General features: G+C 34.5%; 1 protein-coding gene across 1 annotated transcript in view; it reads left to right on the top strand.

Moving 5' to 3' along the window:
* The first annotated feature begins 3,511 nt into the window (after positions 1-3,511).
* The window catches only part of LOC105440233, a 46,424-nt gene continuing 25,923 nt past the window's right edge, over positions 3,512-24,012 (top strand). The window contains exons 1-14 of the mRNA XM_030995719.1: positions 3,512-3,620; positions 9,333-9,545; positions 10,297-10,497; positions 12,771-12,923; positions 13,702-13,839; positions 14,750-14,956; positions 15,490-15,690; positions 16,258-16,416; positions 17,708-17,845; positions 18,627-18,833; positions 21,047-21,235; positions 22,399-22,554; positions 23,122-23,259; positions 23,751-23,957. Coding sequence (XP_030851579.1) covers positions 3,557-3,620; positions 9,333-9,545; positions 10,297-10,497; positions 12,771-12,923; positions 13,702-13,839; positions 14,750-14,956; positions 15,490-15,690; positions 16,258-16,416; positions 17,708-17,845; positions 18,627-18,833; positions 21,047-21,235; positions 22,399-22,554; positions 23,122-23,259; positions 23,751-23,957 — 2,371 coding nt within the window. The 5' untranslated portion in view covers positions 3,512-3,556. The remainder of the gene's footprint in view (positions 3,621-9,332; positions 9,546-10,296; positions 10,498-12,770; positions 12,924-13,701; positions 13,840-14,749; positions 14,957-15,489; positions 15,691-16,257; positions 16,417-17,707; positions 17,846-18,626; positions 18,834-21,046; positions 21,236-22,398; positions 22,555-23,121; positions 23,260-23,750; positions 23,958-24,012) is intronic.

Raw genomic sequence — 24,012 nt, 5'->3', positions numbered from 1 at the left:
CCAGCTACAATGCATGACTATAATGTATTATATCTCTATAGAAAGAATGCAGCTTGTTGTTGCTGTGTCAGTTATTAAGTACATCATCATCAACACTTCGGAAGGGTCGATTTGTGTAATACAATGGCCTTGCAAATTACCTCTATCTGGTGTTGATTAGCTCCATGACAACCCCTTGACACCATTATTGATTAATCTTGCTCTTGAAACGGTTAAATAATCTTGAAGCACTCGATAAGGCTATAACATGACAAATTAATACACTACAAAACAGGAAGATCATATTTGTGTGACATGAAGAATTAAACTGATTGGCGCTTTTAAAATACTGAAACGGGTGCATGATTTATGCATTTAGTCATACCATTTGATATAGGCTATCCGCAGATGGGTAAAGCATTTAAACCTTCGTTGCTATTTGCTAATGGGAGAGAATGAATAGGCCGCGGAACGTGATTTCATGATAATGAGCCTAGGGGCGGAAGAATTCGATCAGCTATCAAATGTCGATCATGGATTTTGTTGTTTTTACATCTCTAAATATAGATGCAGATGATAAGTGTAAGTGGCGAAAGGAGTAATTTCTTGACTTTACCCCCACCCCCCCCCCCCCCCCCCCCTCTCCGGAGTAAATCTTAAACATACCTTATTTAAAAGGACTTTTTCTAAGTTTCTGAAAATGGGTCATTAATCTTGTAGCATCACCATGGAAAACAGCCTTGCATATAATTATAGACCAACCCCATTTTCATGACAAATCGCATAGACGTTACAAAGAAAATGTATGTTTATTTTCCATATGTTTTTATTTTGTTATCTTTTGTTACTGGATTTTTTTTTTTTGTATTACGCAATTAATTTGTACACCGTTTATTTTGATCCACAAACTCTCTGAAAATAGTTTAGAACGAAGCAAGTGACCGCGATTAGATAAATAAATAAAGTGAAATTTTCTGGTTAATTGAATTCATTTACATATTTTACTCTCCATTAAAATCATCTATGTTATAATATTGGTGTATGGTGGAAATGAACGCAGCATCGTATTGAATCTCTCTTTGCTATCGTTGCCATGTCATGGTAGTCAATAATGAGATATCTCCTTCCTCTTTTGCTTTATTTATTTTTCTCTTTCCTAACCCGTGTTTTTCTCCCAATATTCCGAGGCATTATACAAACGAATCTCCTTCCTCCATTTTTACAACAACATCTACCGTAATACTGGATACCTTTGTCTCCGGGGTATGTTCGTCAATCTCGTTCCATTCGCGCTTTCTCCGTTTCTATGGCAACCAGTTGACCGTTGCTATGGCAGCGCTCGTTTGGGTGTTAAATACGCTTCACTGGTGCATCTACTCGCTTTAATTTATGTCTCTATGTCCCCCACCCCCTCCTCTATCTCTTTCTCATTATCATGATTTTCCCTATTTACTTGACCATTTTCTCTTCTCCCGAAGCCAAATCCCTCACCCTCTCTCCTTGTCTCTGTATACTTTATATATGTCGATCAATCTCTGTCTCTAACTCTCTCTCTCTCTCTCTCTCTCTCTCTCTCTCTCTCTCTCTCTCTCTCTCTCTCTCTCCCCCACCTCTCTCTCTCTCTCTCTCTCTCTCTCTCTCTCTCTCTCTCCATCTCCCGATGTAACACTCGCGTAAAATCTTATTCAAGGGATAGTTGAGTTAAGTTACAGAGGGCGCTACACAGAATAACTTTTTCGTATGGTAATGATAAACCGAGTGTTAAATTCTAAATAACATACAATTTAGATAACAACATCATCTTTGTTTGATCAAAATCGTTTGAGAGACGGCTGAAATATCCATAAATCTAACGATTTCTAATATTTGGATGGTTATGGTGCCCCACAAATATTCGATAATTTGAACCAGCCGTTGAAAAAATATTCCAGCCAATGCCAATTTTGGTTTTTATTGACTATAGGGATGTCAGTCAGTCAGGGACAGACATACAAAGAGACAGAGAGACATGCATAGAATCAGAAAATGAGATTGACAGGTAGCCACACAGAGAAAGAGAGAGAGAGGGAGAGAGAGAGAGAGAGAGAGAGAGAGAGAGAGAGAGAGAGAGAGAGAGAGAGAGAGAGAGAGGGGGGATAAATGAGTGAGGTGAAAGTTAGAGGGGTGGAGTTTACGAATAATTTTATTTCAATAGTCAGAATGCGAAATGCATAGATCGATTGTTGCACGGTAGGACGAACATTATGGCGTACTCTAACTTACAACACGTAATGCATGCAATCGCATTTTGACTTTTGAAATAAAATTCATAACAGGTGAATGAATTTTATGAAACGAGACATTAAAAAAAAAATTGTCCATTAAATTTAATTTCATTACGAAAAAGGGTCTTTTGAGTTGATGCCTCTTTGTGCCCTTTCGTCGTAATCGAAAGAGCGCCATCTGATCACCTAACGCCAAAGTGGTCTGCGAACTGGACTGCGATCATCGAATGCATTTAGTTGGACCAATTTAGTTAGTCATTGCTCGCTTTATTGATCTTTAAGATGTGAGCATGTTTGCCCTATATTGGTTCACCCAGCGTTTCAAATTGTGTTTTTGAAATGTGAAAGAATACTTAAATTTGGAATCTAACTTTTTGCATCCTCTAGTGTTTTATACGATTGATAATTACAGTGACAGTTCATAATTGTCATTTACAATTTTAATCCAAAAATATTGGATTCTTAAAAAAAAAGGAGGCATAGCATTTGGACCTTCTAATAAATAGTAGTAGAATGATTTATCGGAACACGATTTAAAGCAAAATCTTAAATTGTATGTCTCTGGCGCCGACTCTGGTTAAAAACTTTGGTTTGTTAAAATAGTCTAGAGATAGAGATCTGCGTGTTAATGACAAGATTGGGATCAGTACAGCCTAAACGCCAATACACTGTTATTATCTTTAAAAAAAATGGACGTAAATAATTTAGATGAACATGCACATCATAATTGAGATGAAAATTTATTATTGAAATAAGTAACAATAATTCACATGCATTAACATTTACCAATTGAATTTCTATAATTCAATAAAAGATTAATGACGTATTACAAACCGAAATATTTGTAGAAAGAGAAATAAATGAAGTAATGTTTTTTGTTTTTATTCAAGCTGTTTCTATTGATGTGTTTATATAGTAAGGCTCCTCCTAATATGGGTTAATGATTTTTTTTAATTGTTTTATTTTGCCAATTTTTTTGCCAATGGCTGGGGTCTTTACCTTTAAACTAAGCATCATTAATCCCTAATGTCACCCGGAGTAATTAGGGTTGCTATCAGCAAAGTATATGTACAATCTACGATGACCTTTGAGCTCATATATACCTTCAAAGCATAAAATCTTGCTTTTCATTACCTAAATCAGACAAGTCATCGTTACAGGTGGATTGATTCATCATTCACCTTCCTTTGTATTTGATCTAGTGACACATACTCGCGGATAATTAGCCTGCAGACGTTTTCATTTTTAAGACATATGTTCATGTTTTTTCATGTATGTATAGTTTGAAATTTCCAATTGGATCATGAGACATCATGGATAGATTTGTTCAATTTGTATGCGTTTTATTTGTGAGCGTTTTGGCATTATCTCGAGGCGGTGAGTAAATATTTTGTTGTTATCAATTTCAATTCAAGTTTATTCCTCAAATTTTGGTTAATAACAAAGAAATAAAATCAACATTTATATATATATATATATATATATATATATATATATATATATATATATACATATATTCAAAAGAAACATGTACTACTCATAATGCGGAGGGAATAAAAAAAGGCCAACGGGCCTATCAAAGTAATTCCTAGACTAAATAAAATTACATAAAGTATTTGTTAATCTTGCTTATCATTGTATCATTCTTCAGTGGATCATGGTTTGGGCGTTTCAATATGTGAAATCATGTTGATTTTATCATGATTTTATTGGTATTAAGGAATTCCCTTGTATAGCCCTGAAGGTATCTAATTTATCAACAACAACAAACAAAATATGTACAAAAATCATAATAATAATAATAAACGCGTATTACTAATCTTCTCATTATACTAATAATGACACCACTACTACTACTACTACTACTACTACTACTACTACTACTACTACTACTAAACTACTACTACTACTACTACTACTACTACTGCTACTACTACTACTACTTCTACTACTACTACTACTACTACTACTACTACTAAACTACTACTACTACTACTACTACTACTACTACTTCTACTACTACTACTACTACTACTTCTACTACTGCTACTACTACTACTACTACTACTACTACTACTACAACTACTACTACTATTACTACTACTACTACTACTACAACTTTTACTAGTACTACTATTACTACCACTACTACTACTACTACTACTACTACTACTACTACTACTACTACTACTACTAGTAGTACTACTACTACTAATATTAATAATAATAATTATAATGATGGTAGTGATAAATGACAATAATATAACTAATACTAATAATTGCAGTAATGATAATGATAATAGTAATAACAATACAACTATATTAATAATATCACCAATAATCATAATAGTGAAAATTATCAAACAATATTAACTTACTTATTGCACTTACCAAATTGCAAAGGAAAAACTTTCCATTGATCTCGAACCGAAGCACATTGACCGGAGTCATCAGGCTGGCAGGCAAAGAGAACCCGCAAAATCAGCGGGACCTGTGCCACCGAGACCAATCATAGTTAAGTTGACGAGCTACAAATACCGACAGCTACTAATTAATATTCAACAGGAAATCCCTCAAGCATACCGGAATCGGAATTCAGGAAGATCTAACTGATTTCAATAGTAAACTGCTGGCTGATGCTAGACACCATGTGAAGGTAGATGCAGCATGGTCTTCCGATGACCGTATTTTTGTTATCCCGCGATCTAGCTCAGCGAAGAACCAGAAGAAGATTATAAGATGTAAGGAAGATCTTGACCTTCTTCTTTGATTTGATACGTATGTACTTTCTCTGCCTCACCATGAAAACTATTCCTCGAAATCTCTAGTATTTTTAGTGAAACACCAATCTTTTGTGCTTTGAAAGTATATATATTGAAATATAATTCATTATCTGTTATATATTATATCAAATAATTAATTCAAAATAGATCTATACCCGAATGTGTCTCTTTTTAATTTATCCCGTGTGTATGGGTGACAAGTAAAAAAGAAGAATCAACTTGTTTATCTCTTGTATGCAATTTATAAGTAATGTTATGAATATACTTTATGCTGTGACCCTGATTAGAGTGCAGAGTAAAAACAATATAGTTGTGAATTGAAAATAATGTTTTTTTCATGTTCACCAGTTTACGTCTATATTAAAAAATATTATCAGTGTCATCAATAATGGCATACTGCTCCATGTTTTCTGTTGTTCACAGATATCACAGTTTTGTTGATATTTGATGATGTACTTCTTCTGTTTTCAGATTTTCATAGTTCTGGTTGATACTATTATTATTGTTGTTGTTTTGACCTAAATACTTTAAGAATACATAGTTTTCACCATTTTTTCTGAATATGGTAATCCATCGTAACTTCTACTAGCTCATAACTTTCCATAAATACTATCCAAAAAAAGTATATATTTTATAACTTTGTTGGAAAGTGTGATATACTTGACTTCTCTCGATCATCCCAATCTTCCATCTTATCGCATATACATTTACAGGTGTGAATATACATTTTTTTTTAATTAAAAAAAAAAAAAATTGTTGTTGTTGTTGTTTCTTAAATTACATTTTGTTGTTGTTTTAATTTGTTTATATTGTAATATTGTATTACTGTTGTACTCATGGTACTGACGTGTGACCCATTAGAAGATGTCGATCCTGACTTGTATATATATATATAATTCTTCTGAGTCTTCATATTATCTACCTTCAAATTTTAATGCAAAATTCTCATATGATTCATCTTTAAGTCTTATCCACTTTAATGCCTGAAGTTTACCAAAGAATTTTGATCATATTTCTCAATTCATGTCAATGATTAATCATTCCTTTTCTTTTATAGCAATTTCTGAGACTTGGATAAACGAGACAACCTTAAATAATTTCAATCTAGATGATTATAATTTGTTGAATGTTAACCGGTTATATGGGCGTGGTGGTGGTGTTGCACTATTTGTGAAAAAAATATATAATGTATACTGTAAGGACAGACATTGTTTATAATCAAGAAACAAACTTAACATGTGAATATTTGTTTATTGATTTTTTAGATAAAAAATGTAAGAGGTCTACTGTTGGTGTCATTTATAGAAAGCCGGGATCGAATCATGAAATATTCCTTGAATTTTACAACAATGTTATTAACAAATTAAGTGAAGAACATAGGCATATTTATATAACTGGAGATTTTAATATTGACTTACTTAAAGATGATGATACTGTTAATGAATTCCTTCGGCTTAACTCTGTCCTTGGTATATTCCCGATTATAAAAACCCCAACTCGTATTACACCAAGCAGTGCTACGCTTATTGATAATGTATTCACCAATGTATTTGACTCAGATTTTGATTCAGGTAGTCTATGTTCAGATGTTAGTGACCACTTACCCATTTTTCTAGTCTCTAAAAGCTCTAATAATAATAATACTTATCAGCCTAGCTCATTTCGCTTTACTGGGAAATACTCAGATGATAATATAAGAAATTTTCAATATGATCTTTATCATGAAGATTGGACTAATCTCTATAATATGTCAAATGCTAATGATGCATATTCCTTTTTTATTAACCGTTTTACTCAATTGTTTGATAAGAATTTTCCTCGGTCAAAAACTAAACAAACTAAAAGACGCATGAAAAAACCTTGGATTACAAAGTATTTATTAAGATGCATAAAGAAGAAAAATCTTTATCATAAACACTTTCTGCAAAACAATATATTGGATAATGAAAGAAAATACAAAAAATATAGAAATAAATTGAATAATCTGTTAAAGCACGCAAAAAAAAATCATACTTTTCTAACAATTTAAAGTTATATAAAAAATAATACTAAACAGGCTTGGTCAGTTATAAAATCATTACTAAATAAGCCTTAAAAAATCTTTACCTGAATACTTTTTTAATGGAACTGAGAAAGTTTGTGATCCAAAACATATAGCAACTGAATTTAATCAACATTTTATAAACTGTTGTAGACAGATAACCACATCAATGGTCAGTTCTTCTAACAATACTTCTTTTAAGGATCATCTGACTGGTTCTATCAACAATTCTATTTTTTTAAATCCTATAACAGAAAATGAAGTTCTACATATTAGTAAATCACTACAAAACAGTAATTCAGTTGGATTTGATAATCTTAGTACTAACTTAATGAAAAAAATTATATTTTACATTGTACAGCCAGTAGAATTTATATTTAATCTCTCTCTTTCTACAGGCTTAGTCCCAGATAAACTAAAAATAGCTAAAATAACCCCCGTATTTAAAAAAGATGATCCTCATAAATTTGATAATTATAGGCCAATATCTATTCTGCCGTCTATATCAAAGTTGTTAGAAAAATGTATTTATAACCGGTTATATTCATTTTGTTTAAACAATAAAATTCTCACAGATTCACAATATGGCTTTAGGAAAAATCCCTCTACTACACATGCTTTGATAGAATTACAAGATAAAGTTTTGTCAGCAATTCATACCGATAAAAAGCCTTTGATATTGTTAATCATAGAATACTTGTATCCAAATTAGAACACTATGGGATTAGGGGCTTACCACTATCTTGGTTTGAAATTTATCTTTCTAATAGATCTCAATATGTCGTTTATAATAACAGTTCCTCAAATTTTTCTTCTATTACACACGGCGTACCACAAGGTTCTATCCTAGGTCCTCTACTGTTTTTAATTTACATTAATGATCTTACACATTCTTCTGACAAATTTAATTACATTATGTACGCTGACGATACTACTTTAATTTACACCCAACCTAACACTCATAACTTACAAAATAATATCAATACTGAATTAGACAAAGTAACAAAATGGTTCAAATCAAATAGATTGTTGATAAATCCTAGTAAAACAAATTACATAACTTTCTTCCATAGGCAGTCAAATTACACTAATTTGCTTGATAATTTGTTTATAAAAATAGATGAGGTTCCATTAAATAAGGTAAATAGTGTTAATTTTCTTGGTGTTTGTATTGATTTTAATATGCAATGGGACAGTCATGTCAATAAAGTCACTCAAAAGGTATCTAAATGTATTGGTATATTATACAGATTAAAGGACTCGCTTCCACCTTCAGCATTATTACTACTTTATAATTCATTCATGCTCTCATATTTAAATTATTGTGTTACTGTTTGGGGTAATTGTAGTCGAACTAAATTAGATAAATTATTTAAATTGCACAAAAAAGCCCTTCGCATATGCCTTGGATGTCATTATCGTGCCCATTCTGCCCCACTGTTTAGAAAATTGAAATCTCTTAATATTTTTGATTTGTACTATTACTCCATTGCCCTCCTTGGCTTCTTCTACTTTCAAAATAAATTACCTGTTAATATTTTTCAGATGTTCACTCTTAATTACCAGATACATAACCACAATACCCGTTTTAAAGATTCTTTTCACTTAAGGCCAGTAAAAACAAATCAGTACGTCATAATTTCCCTGTAATTTGGAACTCCATCCCTAAATATATTTCTGATTGCAAGTCAATTCATTCCTTCAAAAAAAAGTTGAAGCAGTTTCTTTATCTCAAATATGTATAGTTACTTATCTTATGTTTATATTTGTGTTATATATTTTTTGTTTTTTGTTTCTTTTTATTTAATGTTCGTTTTTTTCTTATTTTAAATCTTTGCTTTACATTATGCTATGAATGCTTTGGGAACTAGGCGTGTACAAGGCCTAAGGGCTTTATTTATGTAGTTCCCCATTTCATTTCTAAATTTGTTCATGAATAATTTGGTATCTTTTGTATCAATGTAATTTTTAATCGAGAATGAAATAAATGCGAATTCAATTCAATTCAATTGGACTTATGCTTCACCGTTATTAGTTTACTGTATATACGACACTAAATGTGTATTACTGATCTTTTAATTATACTAATATAGTTATGTTGATTTCGCTATTTTTGTTGTTGTTGTATGTTCTAATAATACCCACCAAATCTTTTTCTTTTCAATGGTCACTCTGTTAAACAACAAATTCCTGAGTTCACTTTTTGAGAGTTAGGTCTAGCAAAATGTTCTCTCACCTCCTTCCCCCTTTTCCCGTTTCTCTCAGAGTGCCCTGATAATTACCTCGAAGGACCGAATGGGCATTGCTATTCATACCAATACTCCTCGCCATCATCATCGGCCAAAGACTGGGCCCGTGCTCGCGGTTATTGTGCCGTCACAAACGATTCTGACCTCGTCGTTCTTAACGACGAAACCGAGTACGAGTGGTTCGTCAATCTGACATCGACAGTCGCTCCAAACTCGTCATGGTGGTTAGGTAGGGGATTTATGCTTTACTTGTGATAAATATTACCATTCTAGTGATAATGATGATGATGATAATAATTAACCATTATTGTAGTAATATACACTGTTGGCCATAAAGTAGGAATACTATTTCTTACATATTTTGATGCATTGATTGTGACAATATATACTTATATATAAATATATACATTTGATGTTTTCTCAGAACTTTATGGATCAAGCTCCTTTGATCAGTAAACTTTCAAGAAGATATAAATGTTATCCATAAAAAATAAACTATATTATCACAATCATTTCCTGAAAAGAGTTAAGATTAAATTATTCCAACATTATGGTATTTATGAAGCTGATTAAAATATTTAATATAAATAATAATTATAGTGATATCGTAACGAATCATCAATTGCAATACGTCTATTGCTTTCGATGCATTTTTTTTTATGTGTACTTGATAATAGACCTATTTATTAATTGCATGCATATATTTTTGAACAATAGTTTCTTTTGACAACTTAAAAGCTTGCCAGAGGCTTGCCAGAAGTAGCAACATATAATGTATGCCAAGTGCATTCCATCTATAGAGATGCCATTATTTATAGCAGGTGAATGACATGGTTGGAAACAAGGGTTTCGGGAGAGAAACATGCCTAAATTGAAATACATTAGTAAACATGTCTATATTATCCATTCAACAAGAATTATTATGGGGGGAAAACAGATAAATTCATAAAACTGGTTCATTATTCTTCGTATGACATCAGGTTATCATGATAACTCAGTTGAAGGAGATTGGAGATGGATTGACTGCGGAGGAACCACTGATTGGCAGCGTAACCTGTGGTCTCCCGGTTACCCTGGCAACGAAAGAGATGATTGTGGTGTCGTCTTGCCTACCGGAGAGATTGATGACGTCGTATGTGACCTTCCAATCAACTATTTCTTATGCGAAGTCAGCCCAAAAGGTAATCTATTACATGTAAAAATGCTATTTAGTTATTTATCCACTAATATCCTAACATCAATTAATCAACTAAGTCGTATTGCAAAGTTAGCCTGAAAGTTGTTGTGGTCTAGTGGATATATCACCGGGCTGTAGATCACATGGTTCGTGGTTCGAGTCCCACCAAAGGGCAAGACAATAGAGCCCCGTAATGGCAGCCATGCTGAAGCCGGTCTATTATTGTGGAGCTTCGGGAGAATTAAATCTGACAGACATGAACCCACTATTATTATTTATCATTAACAATCATCAACTAAATCTGTAACATCAATGATAACCAAAAACTAGTCCGAAATTCGAGCACTACTTTCATTTTTGTGTATTTAAAGGTAAAGACCAGTATTGGAAACGCCCCAATTTCAAAAAATGGAATGGAAGCTCTCATTACCAATCATGTGAAAGAATATGTTTTGACTAATACATGATGATAAAAAATTTGCCGGGAAACCGCCTACTAATTCATATATTTGGTAAATTTGTTTCTCTCATGGTCTGTGAGAGATATAGGGTAGTCCCATATAAATCTTTCTGTGTATAGTGCTTGTAACTTTACGAAGAATGGGCCAAATTTCTTATCATTTTTATGATTTCAGAACCTTGCAGATGCTAGATGCTAGATGATCAACCTTTTCTGATCGATTCCACAACGTTTCTTTCTCAATGCAATCGCATGACCATAACTGGTCTTTACCTTTAATGATTTATCCACGTTTTACAGATTGCATTTCAAACAGGGTTTAATAATAAATAGGACTAATTCATCGTAATTTTAATATTAATGTACTTTTTGATATTTGTGATTGATGTTACATACTGTTTATACAAAAAAATGCACGGGTGTAAGTGTGATTTTCGCCGTACCACAACATTAGTTATATATGAACTATATGAACAGAACATATTTAGAATCCTTATTTAAACTTTGATGATTAAAGTATACCATAATGAATGAGACTGCATTACATAATGTGTATTGATGTGACCAACGGAATAAGAATACCCAAATCCCTTTTTTCTTATCTGAAATAAATCCGTTTTGAAAACACCGTCAGTTGCCATCAAATTGTGAGAGAATAAATACTTTACATGCAATGACTAATCGTTATCTCAATTAAGGGATCGGTAACGATGTTTCAAGATCATTCGTGATCACTCTACGCCCATCATCAAATAAATCTGTGCTTTTCAAACAACATTGATAAGAATGGCATTATAACTTCATATTCAAATACGTTTAAACGTTCAAAGTGTACTTAATGTTAGATTGAATCACTGTGGAAGAGATAAGACAATTAAGAAAAGTTACCACTCCTCTGCTGCTTACAAGTTACAACTTGTTGAACTTTTTTGTTTGATTTTTCCATTTAAATATTCAAATGTTTGCATTGACACATATTTTATTAATGAATACGTAATAAAATGTCATGGTTTGTATATGCACACATCCAGGCAATCAAGCTGGATTCTTGTCACATTTTATAGGATTATGCAATCATGTTCGCTGTTAATTTAGTGCATGATTCGATGTAATCAATTTAAAGTTTTTTTGATGCTAAAGTGTAAATTATGGTTATATTTCATGCAATACGTGTAGATACATCTTGATAAATTTACCACCATATATGTACACATGTGCAAGATGCGTGAACTGTTCAAATAAAACCTCTATTGAATTGAATTATGTTCAGGTGTTCAAATACAAACACGGATCCGATGTGAAAAAACACAATAGAAATAGGGAGGGGGAGGGGTCTACTGATCATGAAGATAACTGCGCAAGAGAAATGCTCGATGTTTGTGATTATCTTTAAAGGCCAACTACACTACTGGTAGCTACTTGCGCCCTCTATATAACAAACCATGCCTAATCGGTGACCATTGGTCCCCCATGATCCTCTTTTTCTTATGTTAACTGAGAGCTGAGTTGATGAGATAACCACCTGTCCAGTGACCTTGCAGGGCACTCTAATCCCTCCTGTAAACTACGGCAGATAAGCTTTAAAGGACGTCATTTGAGAGAATCGAGTTTTACTGGTTTTAATAAACACTTCACTTTTCATTCAATCATAGTTTACATTAGTATCGATCTATTGATATAAAAATCACCTGTTTCACTTTTATTTTATCAACTTATATACGATTATGATTCATAGTTCTCCTTCCATATCATGTAAATTGCGCCTGCTTGCATATCTAATTGTAATTAGTCGTTTATTTGTATTTTTATTCTTTCAGGTTTTACACCAGACGAAGCCAGACCAACCAATCTAATTGCTGAAGTAACATCCACCCTCACTGTTACTCTGAAGTGGGATGTTTCCCCTTTTTACTGCGATGTGTTTGGATATCGAATCCAAGTTACCAATGAACACATGGAAACCACTCACGGTAAACATGTTGCTGTTTTTGTGGGTGTGATGGTGGTGTTGGTGGTGGTGGTGATGTTACGTTAATTTTACCTTTTTGGGGGGAGATGGGCCCTCTCCCCTGACGCTCAAGGGGAGGGGTGCGATTGTTCAGGTGAACAAAAAATAAATAAGTGCTCACCACCCCCCCCCTCTCTTATCTTAGCTTGGTGACCCGACACTTTTGCAATGTACTGAACATGTAAATTATTTTAGTTTTGTTCATAATGATGTAATAGTTATCTAATTCATTTGAGAAGAATTATCGCAGATTATTTGCTATCTCTCAAATTGATTTAAATAACATGTGCCATTTTGATAAAACGTTTGGCATTGGCAGGCGCGTACGCAAGGGGGGGGGGGGGTGGAGATTCTGGATGTTGAACCCCCTCCCGGCCCCTCCTTTAACTTTTTTAATGTGTGTGTTTTGGAGAAAATTCCCCCCCCCCCCTTTGTTTTTTATAAATAGTTTGTTTAATAATAAATAATAATAAAAAATAATAAAAGATTGTGGTAATGGATGACATCAAAAGCTGACCTTACCCCCCCCCCCCAACGAAACGAACTATCGATCGGCCAAATTTTGAGACACACACACAAAAAAGGTCCTCTTACCCCCCCCCCCCCCCCCCATGAATTATGTCTTCGTCATTCGTAACATGATTATCATCAGTAAAAACTATACATATTTTAGCTTATTGTTTTTTTTTGTTATTGATTAATAATACCAAAACATAATGCTTGTTTTGTTGTTGAAATAGAGGTGGTCTATGGAGGTAAAACAAGTGAGGTAGAGATATCTTTGGACCGTGTCAGGACAGAGTATTCCTTCACTGTGGCTGCGTGGACGATCTTGGATGAGGAACTGGCTGTGATTGGTCCAGTTGTTGCTACGACAGGTAGGTACACTGTCTCAGAGTTCAGTCCGGCATGGTCACAATTCTGAATGTCATGTACAACAAAATGTAATTGTGTAGTTTTATCAGACATCATCCTATCATTCATATCACTACCATCCCAGTATAGCTTCCTGAGTGGGCTGCTAAACTTGATGAAATAGATCTACTCCATCAAGTATCAGCAATATTATATTTTTGCCTCGATTTGAGCGCGTGCACGTGCATGAATGGCATTCCATAGTTTGACTCGGTGCAGAAACGAAAGTTGCTCGCGCTCTGTTGGCGGACGGATCCATTCAAAGCTCGGTAATCTTTCACTATTTATTACCATTACCTGTATACGTCAACATATTTTAAGGGTAACTCAATGAGCTCATCATGTTTAGTCATGTTATGGCACAAGATACGGAATCAGTGGCCAAATCGTACGTCTTGACAAGAATATACAGTAAACCTGACGTAGAACTGCGCACATGGGACCGAAGACGGAATTTCTTGGGGAAACGCGCAATAGTCTATCCATCGCATAGACTGTCATGCGCATGTGCAGGAACTCGCTACCTGATTTGTCAAAAGTTCTCGAGACTTGAAAAAGTTTGATTGTTGGAAGACAGTACTAATTTTGTTGGATTTTAAAATGTTTGGACTCTAAAAACTTAAAAGATTTAGAAGAAGGCCATCATCAGATTCACATTTATTGATTTAAAACTTTGAAGTTTGAGTCAAGTCAAGAAAATTATACGTGTATCTGATCGTCTCATGATCACACTGACTGGTGTTGGTGTTCTCACAACACCAACACCGGCTTTTGATACAGAACTTGAAATCAGTTATTGAGTCATTCGATTATAAGACGGGCTTAAATGTCTTGAATCTGAATATTTCATTAATCTTCGCTTCTTTTTTTCAGGTTCTTGTCCGGACAGTTATGAGGAGAGCCCCGGTGGACGATGTTATCTGTTCAGAAATCTGACCAATGGGGAGTGGTGGCCGGCAGGGAGGAGGTCATGTGACAACACAGTGGACAGTGACCTTGTGATCATCAATGATGAGGAGGAATTGAACTATATCATGAACAGGACCTCTGAAATTGATCCAGATGGAAAATGGTGGATTGGTAGGTGTTTTATGACTCATAGGGAATGTATTGATTTATAAACATTACCTCCTCTTTATTTGACTGTTTTTTTTTGTAATGCTAATTTATATTAACATTTGTTATCATAAATGTATATGAAATGGAAACAAATGGAGCTCTATATTGTGAATTGTACCTTAATTTATACAGATGAAATGTGGTTGATTGTCTTATTAATGTATCTTCATCTTTGTAGATATGTTATAATTTTTGATAGAAATTGTATTTAGTATGGGTTAGAGTAAGGACTCTTTTGCATCCTCAATATTTTGTAAGAAGTGGTATTTTCTAACAACTTTTGCAACAGAATGTTCCTTGCTATTCATTTTTTGATAGTACTGGAAAAATTCCAATGATAATTAGCCAGCAGACTTAGATAAAAATCTATAAGATTTGTCATCAAGACGGAATATTGGATTTTTACATTTTGGCCTCTGCCTTCCCCCAGCCAAGGGACATCATTCAATTGTACACTCCTCTGATTTTCATTTTCTTCTCTTAATTTCAACCAGGACTATCTGATCTCACTGCTGATGATTACTGGCAATGGGTGGATTGTACAGAGTCTAACGACTGGCAGAACCGTCTCTGGGCACCGGGTTACCCCACCTGCGATGATACACACGACTGTGCAGTCTTGAACCCCGATGGCACCATCCAAGATGACGCTTGTGATCTACGCATCAACTCAATCTGTGAGATATCTCCTAAAGGTAATATAAAAGTTCACCGCACCAACAATACAAACCTTGGCTTTTAAGTGAGGTTTGTTGTTGCACCACATTTTTTTCTCAACAGAGATAGTTGGCCCTTAAAAAAGGGGTAGAGTTGAGATTAGTTATTTTGTATTTTTCCAGGATAAAAGTTAAGAATGTGATTTATGTAGGAAATTTACCTCAGCACATATGTCATATACAGTGTAACCTAAAAGGAACATCATTGATTATTTCAAAGAGTATATTGTGCAGCCCCAAATCTCTGGAATAACTTGCCATTAAAAGTCAGGAAATCACCATCTGTGAATATCTTTAATCAAAACTTAAAGCACATCTTTTCAATTAACTGTAAATCTAAGCATACCAGGAGCTCTTGTAGCGCAGTGAATAATGTTGGATGTTTCTGCAGTCTATTATTATTATGATTATTATTATTGTATTGATTAAACATTTGCATGTGTAGGGAATATTTCTACATGGGGTGTTTCTCCATTTATTCCTATCATAACAGCATGTTTACTATCAAGAATCAAAATCTTGCATCTAATATTCTTAACACTAAAGAGTTTGATGAACAAGCTGTGATGGTTGGAAACCTGATGGTCTCTGCATCCTTACCCACCAGTCTAGAGGTTTCATGGTCTCTGCCTGTGTATGGCTGCAGTGCAGTCGGGTACCGCATCTATTATTCCATGGCAGATAGCATGGACGACAAGGAATCCAGTGAGTTTTCTTTTTTCTTTATTCAATGCATGGACTTGGTGGAAGAGAGTGCATGGTATAAGAAGAGCATTGAATGTTTTGACAGCTGTAAAATAGCCATCAAAAGCTTAAAGAGAGTTGTGAATAATAGACAAAATCATATTGCTCTTTGGGAATCTCACTATTCTATTTTTTCAGTCTTTTCAGTCAGAGTCTCAAAGAAGCACTTAAAAAATAAAGATTTTCTTACATTACAGAACTTTCTGTTGAGGTAATTACAAAGCTTACATAACATGCTTTTCAGTAAGCCCCTTGTTTTATACGTGTATGTTGTATCTGAACTGTCCTTAAATACCTTTCATCATATTCAAGTTACAAGTTTTCCCCAGTTTTGAACATCTTTAAAGGTACTATGTCCCATTTGCAGGCCCAAAAAATGAAAAGGTAAAATTCCAACAGCATTTGAAAGATAATACTAATTTAAAAGTTCCCTAAAAAAAAGGGGGGGGGGGGCTTGAAAATGTATTTAAGTGGGAAAATAACGACTATTAGTTGTCGAATCGAATTAAGAGCTATAGAGCCAGTAAGTAATAGTCTGATTTGCAGACCATTGTACCGAATGGTCGTACGTTTTATGTTGCGCAAAGATTCAATCAGTTTAATTTTGGCCATTACAAGAAGTGGGTTATTGATGTAGACAAATGCTCATGTACCCTTTACAGCTCATTTTATGGATGTTATTACCAAAGAAGAAAAAAAGCCAGTCAGTCACTCAATAGTGTCTAACAAGTAAACGGGTTTCCTTGCATAATTTGAATATTAGGACACTGCTGACGTTTAAATTTCAAAGATAGGACATACACGACATATTCATAATTCCTGCAAAGTTCTACAGAATATGATGTTGGCTGCAAAAGGGACATAGTATCTTTTCATTTGTTTCAAATAGCAATACTTTGTATAATTTGAAATTGTTGGTGCATATAAGAACAAATAGTCATGTTCGAATTAAAAAAAGTGCAAAAAGGTAATAAGATTTAAACAAGAACCAGGTAATGTCAGATGAATAGAGGATTGGATTGATACAAGGCGTAATAGGCAGAGGAAAATAATAAATAAATAATAGTTCACAAACATGCCCAACTTTATATAAAAAGCATTAAGCATTTCAATGTAGAATACATCGTAAAATGAATTAATGTAAATAAGACAAAATAACGGGCCTTAATTAAAGGCTATTTAGACTTGACAGGTTGATCAATCATTCACTTTAGTGATACCAGCTTTTTTCTCTCTTTCTTTTGGGGGATAGTGTTTGTACAAGGAGGCGATGCCACGCACGCAGTCGTACAAGATCTACGTGCCAATACGACATATAATGTGACAGTAGCTATCTATAACAACAAGGACGATGAACTGGAGGAATCTCAAGCTGTTGAGGGAATAACAAGTAAGATTATTCTTTCTACTGCATGTATTATTCTTTTTACTATGGTTCAAATTGAGTCACTTAAAGTCCCTCTGCACTACTTATAGCTACTTGCGCCCTCTATATAGCAAACAATGCCTAATTGGTGCTTCTTGGTCTCCCATGATCCTCTTTTTCTTATTTTAATTTGAGAGCTGACTTGATGAGATAACCACCTGTTAGTGACCGTGCAGGAAGGTCTAATCCCCCTGGCCAAACAAGTACAGACAGGCTTTAAATATTAAGATTAATAGTTTGTTATATGTTCTTGAAAGTTGTTGATTTGTTCTCCATTGTTTTCTCAACATTTCTGGTAGAATAATCCCTGCCATGCCATCCATGTTATGTTTACATTAAAAAAGAAAAGACATCATTTATTGAGAGGAATAATATTAATAAATTCTACACCCAAACTCACCAATCATGTAGTCTTTCTTTCCATGACATTTTTGATTAACCTTGCAAACATATACTTCAATTGTGTCTTCAAATGAAGATGACAGCTAAGGCACTGGTTAATTGGCCAATAATTCAATCAAGAAGTCAATAAGCAGATAATAATGATAATTATCAAACTACTCTAATGATCGATGATGGATAATTAGCAACTTTAATATGTGATATGTGAAATAAGTGGGTGATAGAAAAAAGATCCTTTATGATGAAACTATTTGCATATGAATGTATATAATCTTAACTTTAATAACTTGGAGCGGTAGCCAGAGTTCTTTCAAGATCCCATCATTCTGTTGTCTTCATTCAGTGCCCTGCCCGGCTGATTACGAGGAGGGCCCAAACGGTCACTGCTACTGGTTTGCTGTGACCACGTATGGTTATATGTGGCATTGGGGCCGGCAGGACTGCTCTGAAGAACCTGATTCTGACCTGGTCATCATCAATGATGAGGAGGAGCTCGACTTCCTTCGTAACCGTACAGCTGAGCTCTCTGTAGATAGGGACTGGTGGATTGGTGAGTGTTAGTTTAATATAATTTAATGTGATTTGATTTCATTTGACTGTTTGATAATTTGATTTGATTTGATGTGATTTGATTTGATGTGATGTGATTTGATTTGATGTGATTTGATTTGATGTGATTTGATTTCGTGTGATTTGATTTGAATTGGTTTGATTTGATTTGATTTTATGTGACTGATTTTATTTTATTTTATTTTATTTGACATGACTGATTTTATTTTTTTGATGTGACTGGTTTGATTTGATTTGATTTGATGTGATGTGATTTGATTTGATTTGATTTGATTTGATGTGACATATTTGATTTGATGTGACTGATTTGATTTGATATGATTTGATTTGATTTGATTTAAGTTTGTTTAAAAATTGTATTACATAACCCAATGAATGCAACCTTAAAGTAGGATCATCCAAATACAATAGAACATTTCACAAGAAATATATAGGATTTGGTGGCAGTTCCTCATGTATTGCAGTATAAGATAGGTAATTAATCATGTAAGAATATTACCAACTAAGAAGGCATGTGATATATATGAACAGGGAGTAAGGGACCTATAGTTTCTGCTATGCTAGGCAATTGTATAAAGTTTAGTTGGTCATATGAAGAGAACCATTTGTGAAAGAAGTATAAAATTGTACAATTGAATGAAAAATGCTTGAAGTCTGAATAAGCAATAGAGCTGTAGAGAAGTACGCTATATGGCTTTGATGAGCAAGTGTGGAAAGCAAAACGAAAGGTTTTGACATCATATGGAAGAATGTGTATATGTTCTCAAAATAGCTTTAAAAAGGGTGAGGTGCCTATCATGTTTACCTTATCAAAGATTACATGCTCCACCAGTGACCCACTTAAAAGCTACATGTACTTCGGTGATGCAGAGTACATATATATATGGTAAAGATAAACAGAATTTGATAATCATAACCTAAAGTAATATATACTGTATGTCAACAAGCTTTACAACGGTTAAAATCACCTCAATACAGAGCCAGCCGGTGGAAGACTTCGTCTAGAGTCCAAAGATCTATACTCATTTTAGTTTTATTTGTTTGTACAATAGTAATTGCGTACTGCACCAATAGATTCATTATCTGCACAGGGGCTTTGCTACTGACAAGGCTTCGAGTCAAATTTTACAATTCTTAAATATCCAGCATTGCACTTAAAAGTTAGTTTATTAAGCTATGGTCATGTGTCTTTCTTTCTATCCATATTACGCTATTAATTTTTTAATAGTTTTTTTGCCATAAATGTTTTTTTACTTTTCTTTCGGTTGGCCCGTTTCCTATTTAATTGTTTGGAACAAGCAAACATGACCTTTCACCTCTCACTGTTTGCAAATGGTTATGACTGCCCAAACTTTGATACTTCGTATTTCAGTTTCTGTGCAGGCCTTTGCATGAAATTACCATTTTGCCTTTATTCAGTTTTATCCTTTGAATGTTTCATATTGATTTTATAGGCCTTATTTATATCTCGGTCTCGTGATTGGTCCCTTTTAAAATTACCGTCCAGATGATGCAAGTTGGATTTGAACCAAGGACATGTGATATGAAGATCCAAAAGAAGACCACTAGACCAAAGCATATCTCCAATGTGTTACCTTTACCATGTTTCCTTGTAAAACAAGAGATTCCTGGGCCCTGTATGTCTTATACATATTTGCTTTTGATCCAGATTGATCGCAAATTCTCCAGTCAATCACAAATTCAAACATTTCCATCTGTTATTAAAGTATGTTGATATCAAGTTGTGTTCAAATTAATGATTTTTAGAAGATGGGGCCCTAGAATTTCTCTTTCCACCTTTGCTATATTTTTTTGAGCAAGGTCAGCTTTCATTCACCTGTTATGACGTCCACGATTATATTCTTTAATTTTCATTCTTGGCTGTGCAGTGTGTTTGTATTTTGTATGCAGAGATATTCAGAAGGGTACTATCCTTGTGGTGTCAACAGTAGAAGACCAGCCTGTAGGTCCTGTGACCAAACTCTGGGAACAAAGGTTTGAAAGTGTTTTTGTGTTCCCTCATGAATACCAAACAATTTTGACTTGGGCTGTCCCCTTGAAAATGCTAGGCATTTTTGGTAGGGGTCAACAAAGGTCAAACAGGGCTCTTGGTCAACACCCATCTCCCTCACAGCAGACAAATGTGCCATAATTATCTTACAAGATAAACTATCCTTGCCTTCTGGCCTGCAGGACTGTCCAGCTCTCCTGCTTGGTCCTGGACTGACTGCGAGGAACTCAACCCTTGGCAGGACACCCTATGGGCACCTGGTAACCCTCAGCCCGAAGGCTACGGCTGTGCTGCCCTTGATGATTCCGGAGAGGTCGTAGACAAGGGCTGTGATATCAAGCATCATTTCATCTGTGAGATATCTCCCAGAGGTAAAGACACCTTACGGTCACCGTATACAGTCAAACCTGCTTTAGTGACCACCTGTCTTCACAGACCACATTTTTGTTTCCCTTGAAAATGGTTTCTCATTAAAACATGTACTAAAGGAACCTGTCTATAAAGACCACCTGTCTTCAAAGACTACTTTTTGTGTTTCCCTTGGGCGGTCGCTATACACAGGTTTGTCTGTATATCTGAACTCTTGTAGCAATTCCAAAATCGAAATAGATTTTCCACAGAAGCCTAGAAATTTGCTTTCAGTATTTTGTTGTTCCAATTGAATTTAGCTTTTTTATTAGGAGTAGAATTTCATTTAGCAGTGGAACAGTACTCATGTTAAAGGTGGGGTGAAATCCAAATATAAGTTGATTTCACCAGAGCTGACCACCTGTTTACTGTAGACCATACGTGCTGTAGCATCACCAGGAAAAGAAAGGTAATGTGGAGGTATTGTATTGTGAGCATATGCTGAGCTGGGGGAAGTTATATACCAACAGGAATCAAATTATATTTGGATTTCACCTGACCTTTAAAGTTATTTTCAAACTATTCATCCACCATTGAAAGGATGTATTGGAAACTTAAAAACGGAGCCAATAAATATATTAATTAGATAGTTTGTTGTTGCAACTTAAATTTTTGTTGCATTATCGATACAAAACAATTACATAATGACAAGTTATAAGAATGAGGGGTCACTAATGCAAATCACCTTATAGTACATTGACCAAAATATTAACTAATACATACATAACTATAATAAAGTAAACAAAACAACAAACAAACAAACACAGTAAGAAAACTAAACATGCAAGTAACATGTTACATTTCCAATTCTGGATACAAACTTATAACAAAATATATTTTAAAAAAGAAAATTGTTGTTTAAAGTCATCTAAGCTAATTTTAGTGAGGGAGTGAGATTATTCCATAGCGTAGGGCCCTTAAAAATATTGAATTTTGGAAAATCATTGTGCTGACTTGAGATAAATGCTTTAACAAATTCCCGAAATTCAAGCGCAAAAAAATACAAAATGCTCGAGGCCTGGAAACTACATGAAAAATATATAACAAATTCAGTGTTGTTTAATAGAAAGTACATGGAAGAAATGGTGTTATACAAATGATTACTGTATCATCATTACTCATTCAGGTTTTTCAGACGAGGAGGAAAATGTTGAGGGCATCAAGGCCAGTCCGTTGATGTATGGCATGGAGGTTAGCTGGACCCTAGCTCCAAAGCATTGCAACGTCGAGGCTTACCAGATCATTTACAAGGAAGACATGGAGGAAGCCAGGGAATTCTTTGGTAAGCAAAAGCTGTGTCCGAGTGGGTTTGTTGACAGTGATGAGTGGTGTCAGTTACTGCTTTCTTTCCTCTTAGAAGAAGAATGAGCAGAAGTAACAGGGAGAGTGTACATCAAAGAGAGGGAGAGAGAGAGAGAGAGAGAGAGAGAAAAAGGGGGGGGGGTGGAGAAGGGAGAGACAGGGAAAATGGGGAAAAGAGACAATGATTTAAATAAGGATTAAAGGCAAAAGTGTTGTCTAATCTTTTATTTCTGCACATCGTTGTAAACCTGTCCCAGATGCTACATGTAAATAGCCACGAAAGGATACCCTGAACCGATCTTTCGAAAAAAGGCACTTTTAATTCAGTGTACAGATAGGATCAATAAATTAAGATTTTAACCAAGCAGCTTTTGTTAGAGTTTGGCACTTCTGGGAAAACAATGCAAAAGTTAATTTAAACAGTTTGAGGGAATTTTAGGATGCTGGGTTTTTGTTTTAATTTAAAACTCCAAACATTTCAAATGGGCTTTTATCATGGCCACAAAAATTATAAAAACTAGTACCTTTGACCCATTTTTCTTTCCAGATCTTCAGTACGGAGAAGATTCTTCATCTACAACAGTGACTGGCCTTAACCCTAATAGAACGTACAACGTATCGGTAGCAGCTTTCCTCAACACGGAAGTGCTATTGAGCCCTGTAGGACCAGTACAAATAACTACACGTAAGTTACTCAATGAGTAGAAATCTCTGCAAAGAAGCATAGTTTTTATTTTTTCTTCTCTTCTTTAATGTTTCATCCCATTCTATCATGCTTGGAATAGAGCCTGTCTTTCAAATTCAGTATCTGTATTTGTTATGAACTTATAAGTTAATGAGAGATAAAAATGGAAATTTGATTTAACTGTAGATTTGTGATCAAAGTGATATTCATGTGCCTGCATTTTTATGAAGTCATTCAGTGATAATTTTTGACGACATAACGGTTAGATTTAGAGGGTATATGGAGAGGAGGGAAATAAACCAGGGATTTTATCGATCAATGCAATTACAAATTGATTGGATTGGTTTATTGCAAAAACACATCAAACAAGCAGCTCGCAGGCTGAAAATGTTCAATTTACAAACAAATTTAAAATATAGAGAGATATAAACATATACAGAACTAAAATACATATTGTAAGTCAACTTAAATTGATGTTTTCTTTGAAACAGCTGCATGCCCTGATGACTACGAAGAGGGACCTAACGGTCACTGCTACCGCTTCAGGATTCTAGACAATGGAACGCGGTGGATGAGAGGCAGGCAGACCTGCGATAACGTGGATGATTCCGACTATGTCATCATCAACGATGAGGAAGAACTCAACTTTCTTCTGAATCGAAGTGCAGAGGTGGATCCTGAAATGAACTGGTGGATAGGTAATTCATTTGATTTGTGTAAAGTTATCAGGGGTTCCTATTTTCAGGGGTGCAG

The sequence above is a fragment of the Strongylocentrotus purpuratus genome, unplaced genomic scaffold, assembly GCF_000002235.5.
Source record: "Strongylocentrotus purpuratus isolate Spur 01 unplaced genomic scaffold, Spur_5.0 spur5_scaffold_3, whole genome shotgun sequence".
NCBI classification, from domain to species: Eukaryota; Metazoa; Echinodermata; class Echinoidea; order Camarodonta; family Strongylocentrotidae; genus Strongylocentrotus; species Strongylocentrotus purpuratus.
The sequence above is the reverse complement of the archived record's forward strand: the minus strand, read 5'-3'. Positions and strand labels throughout refer to the sequence as shown.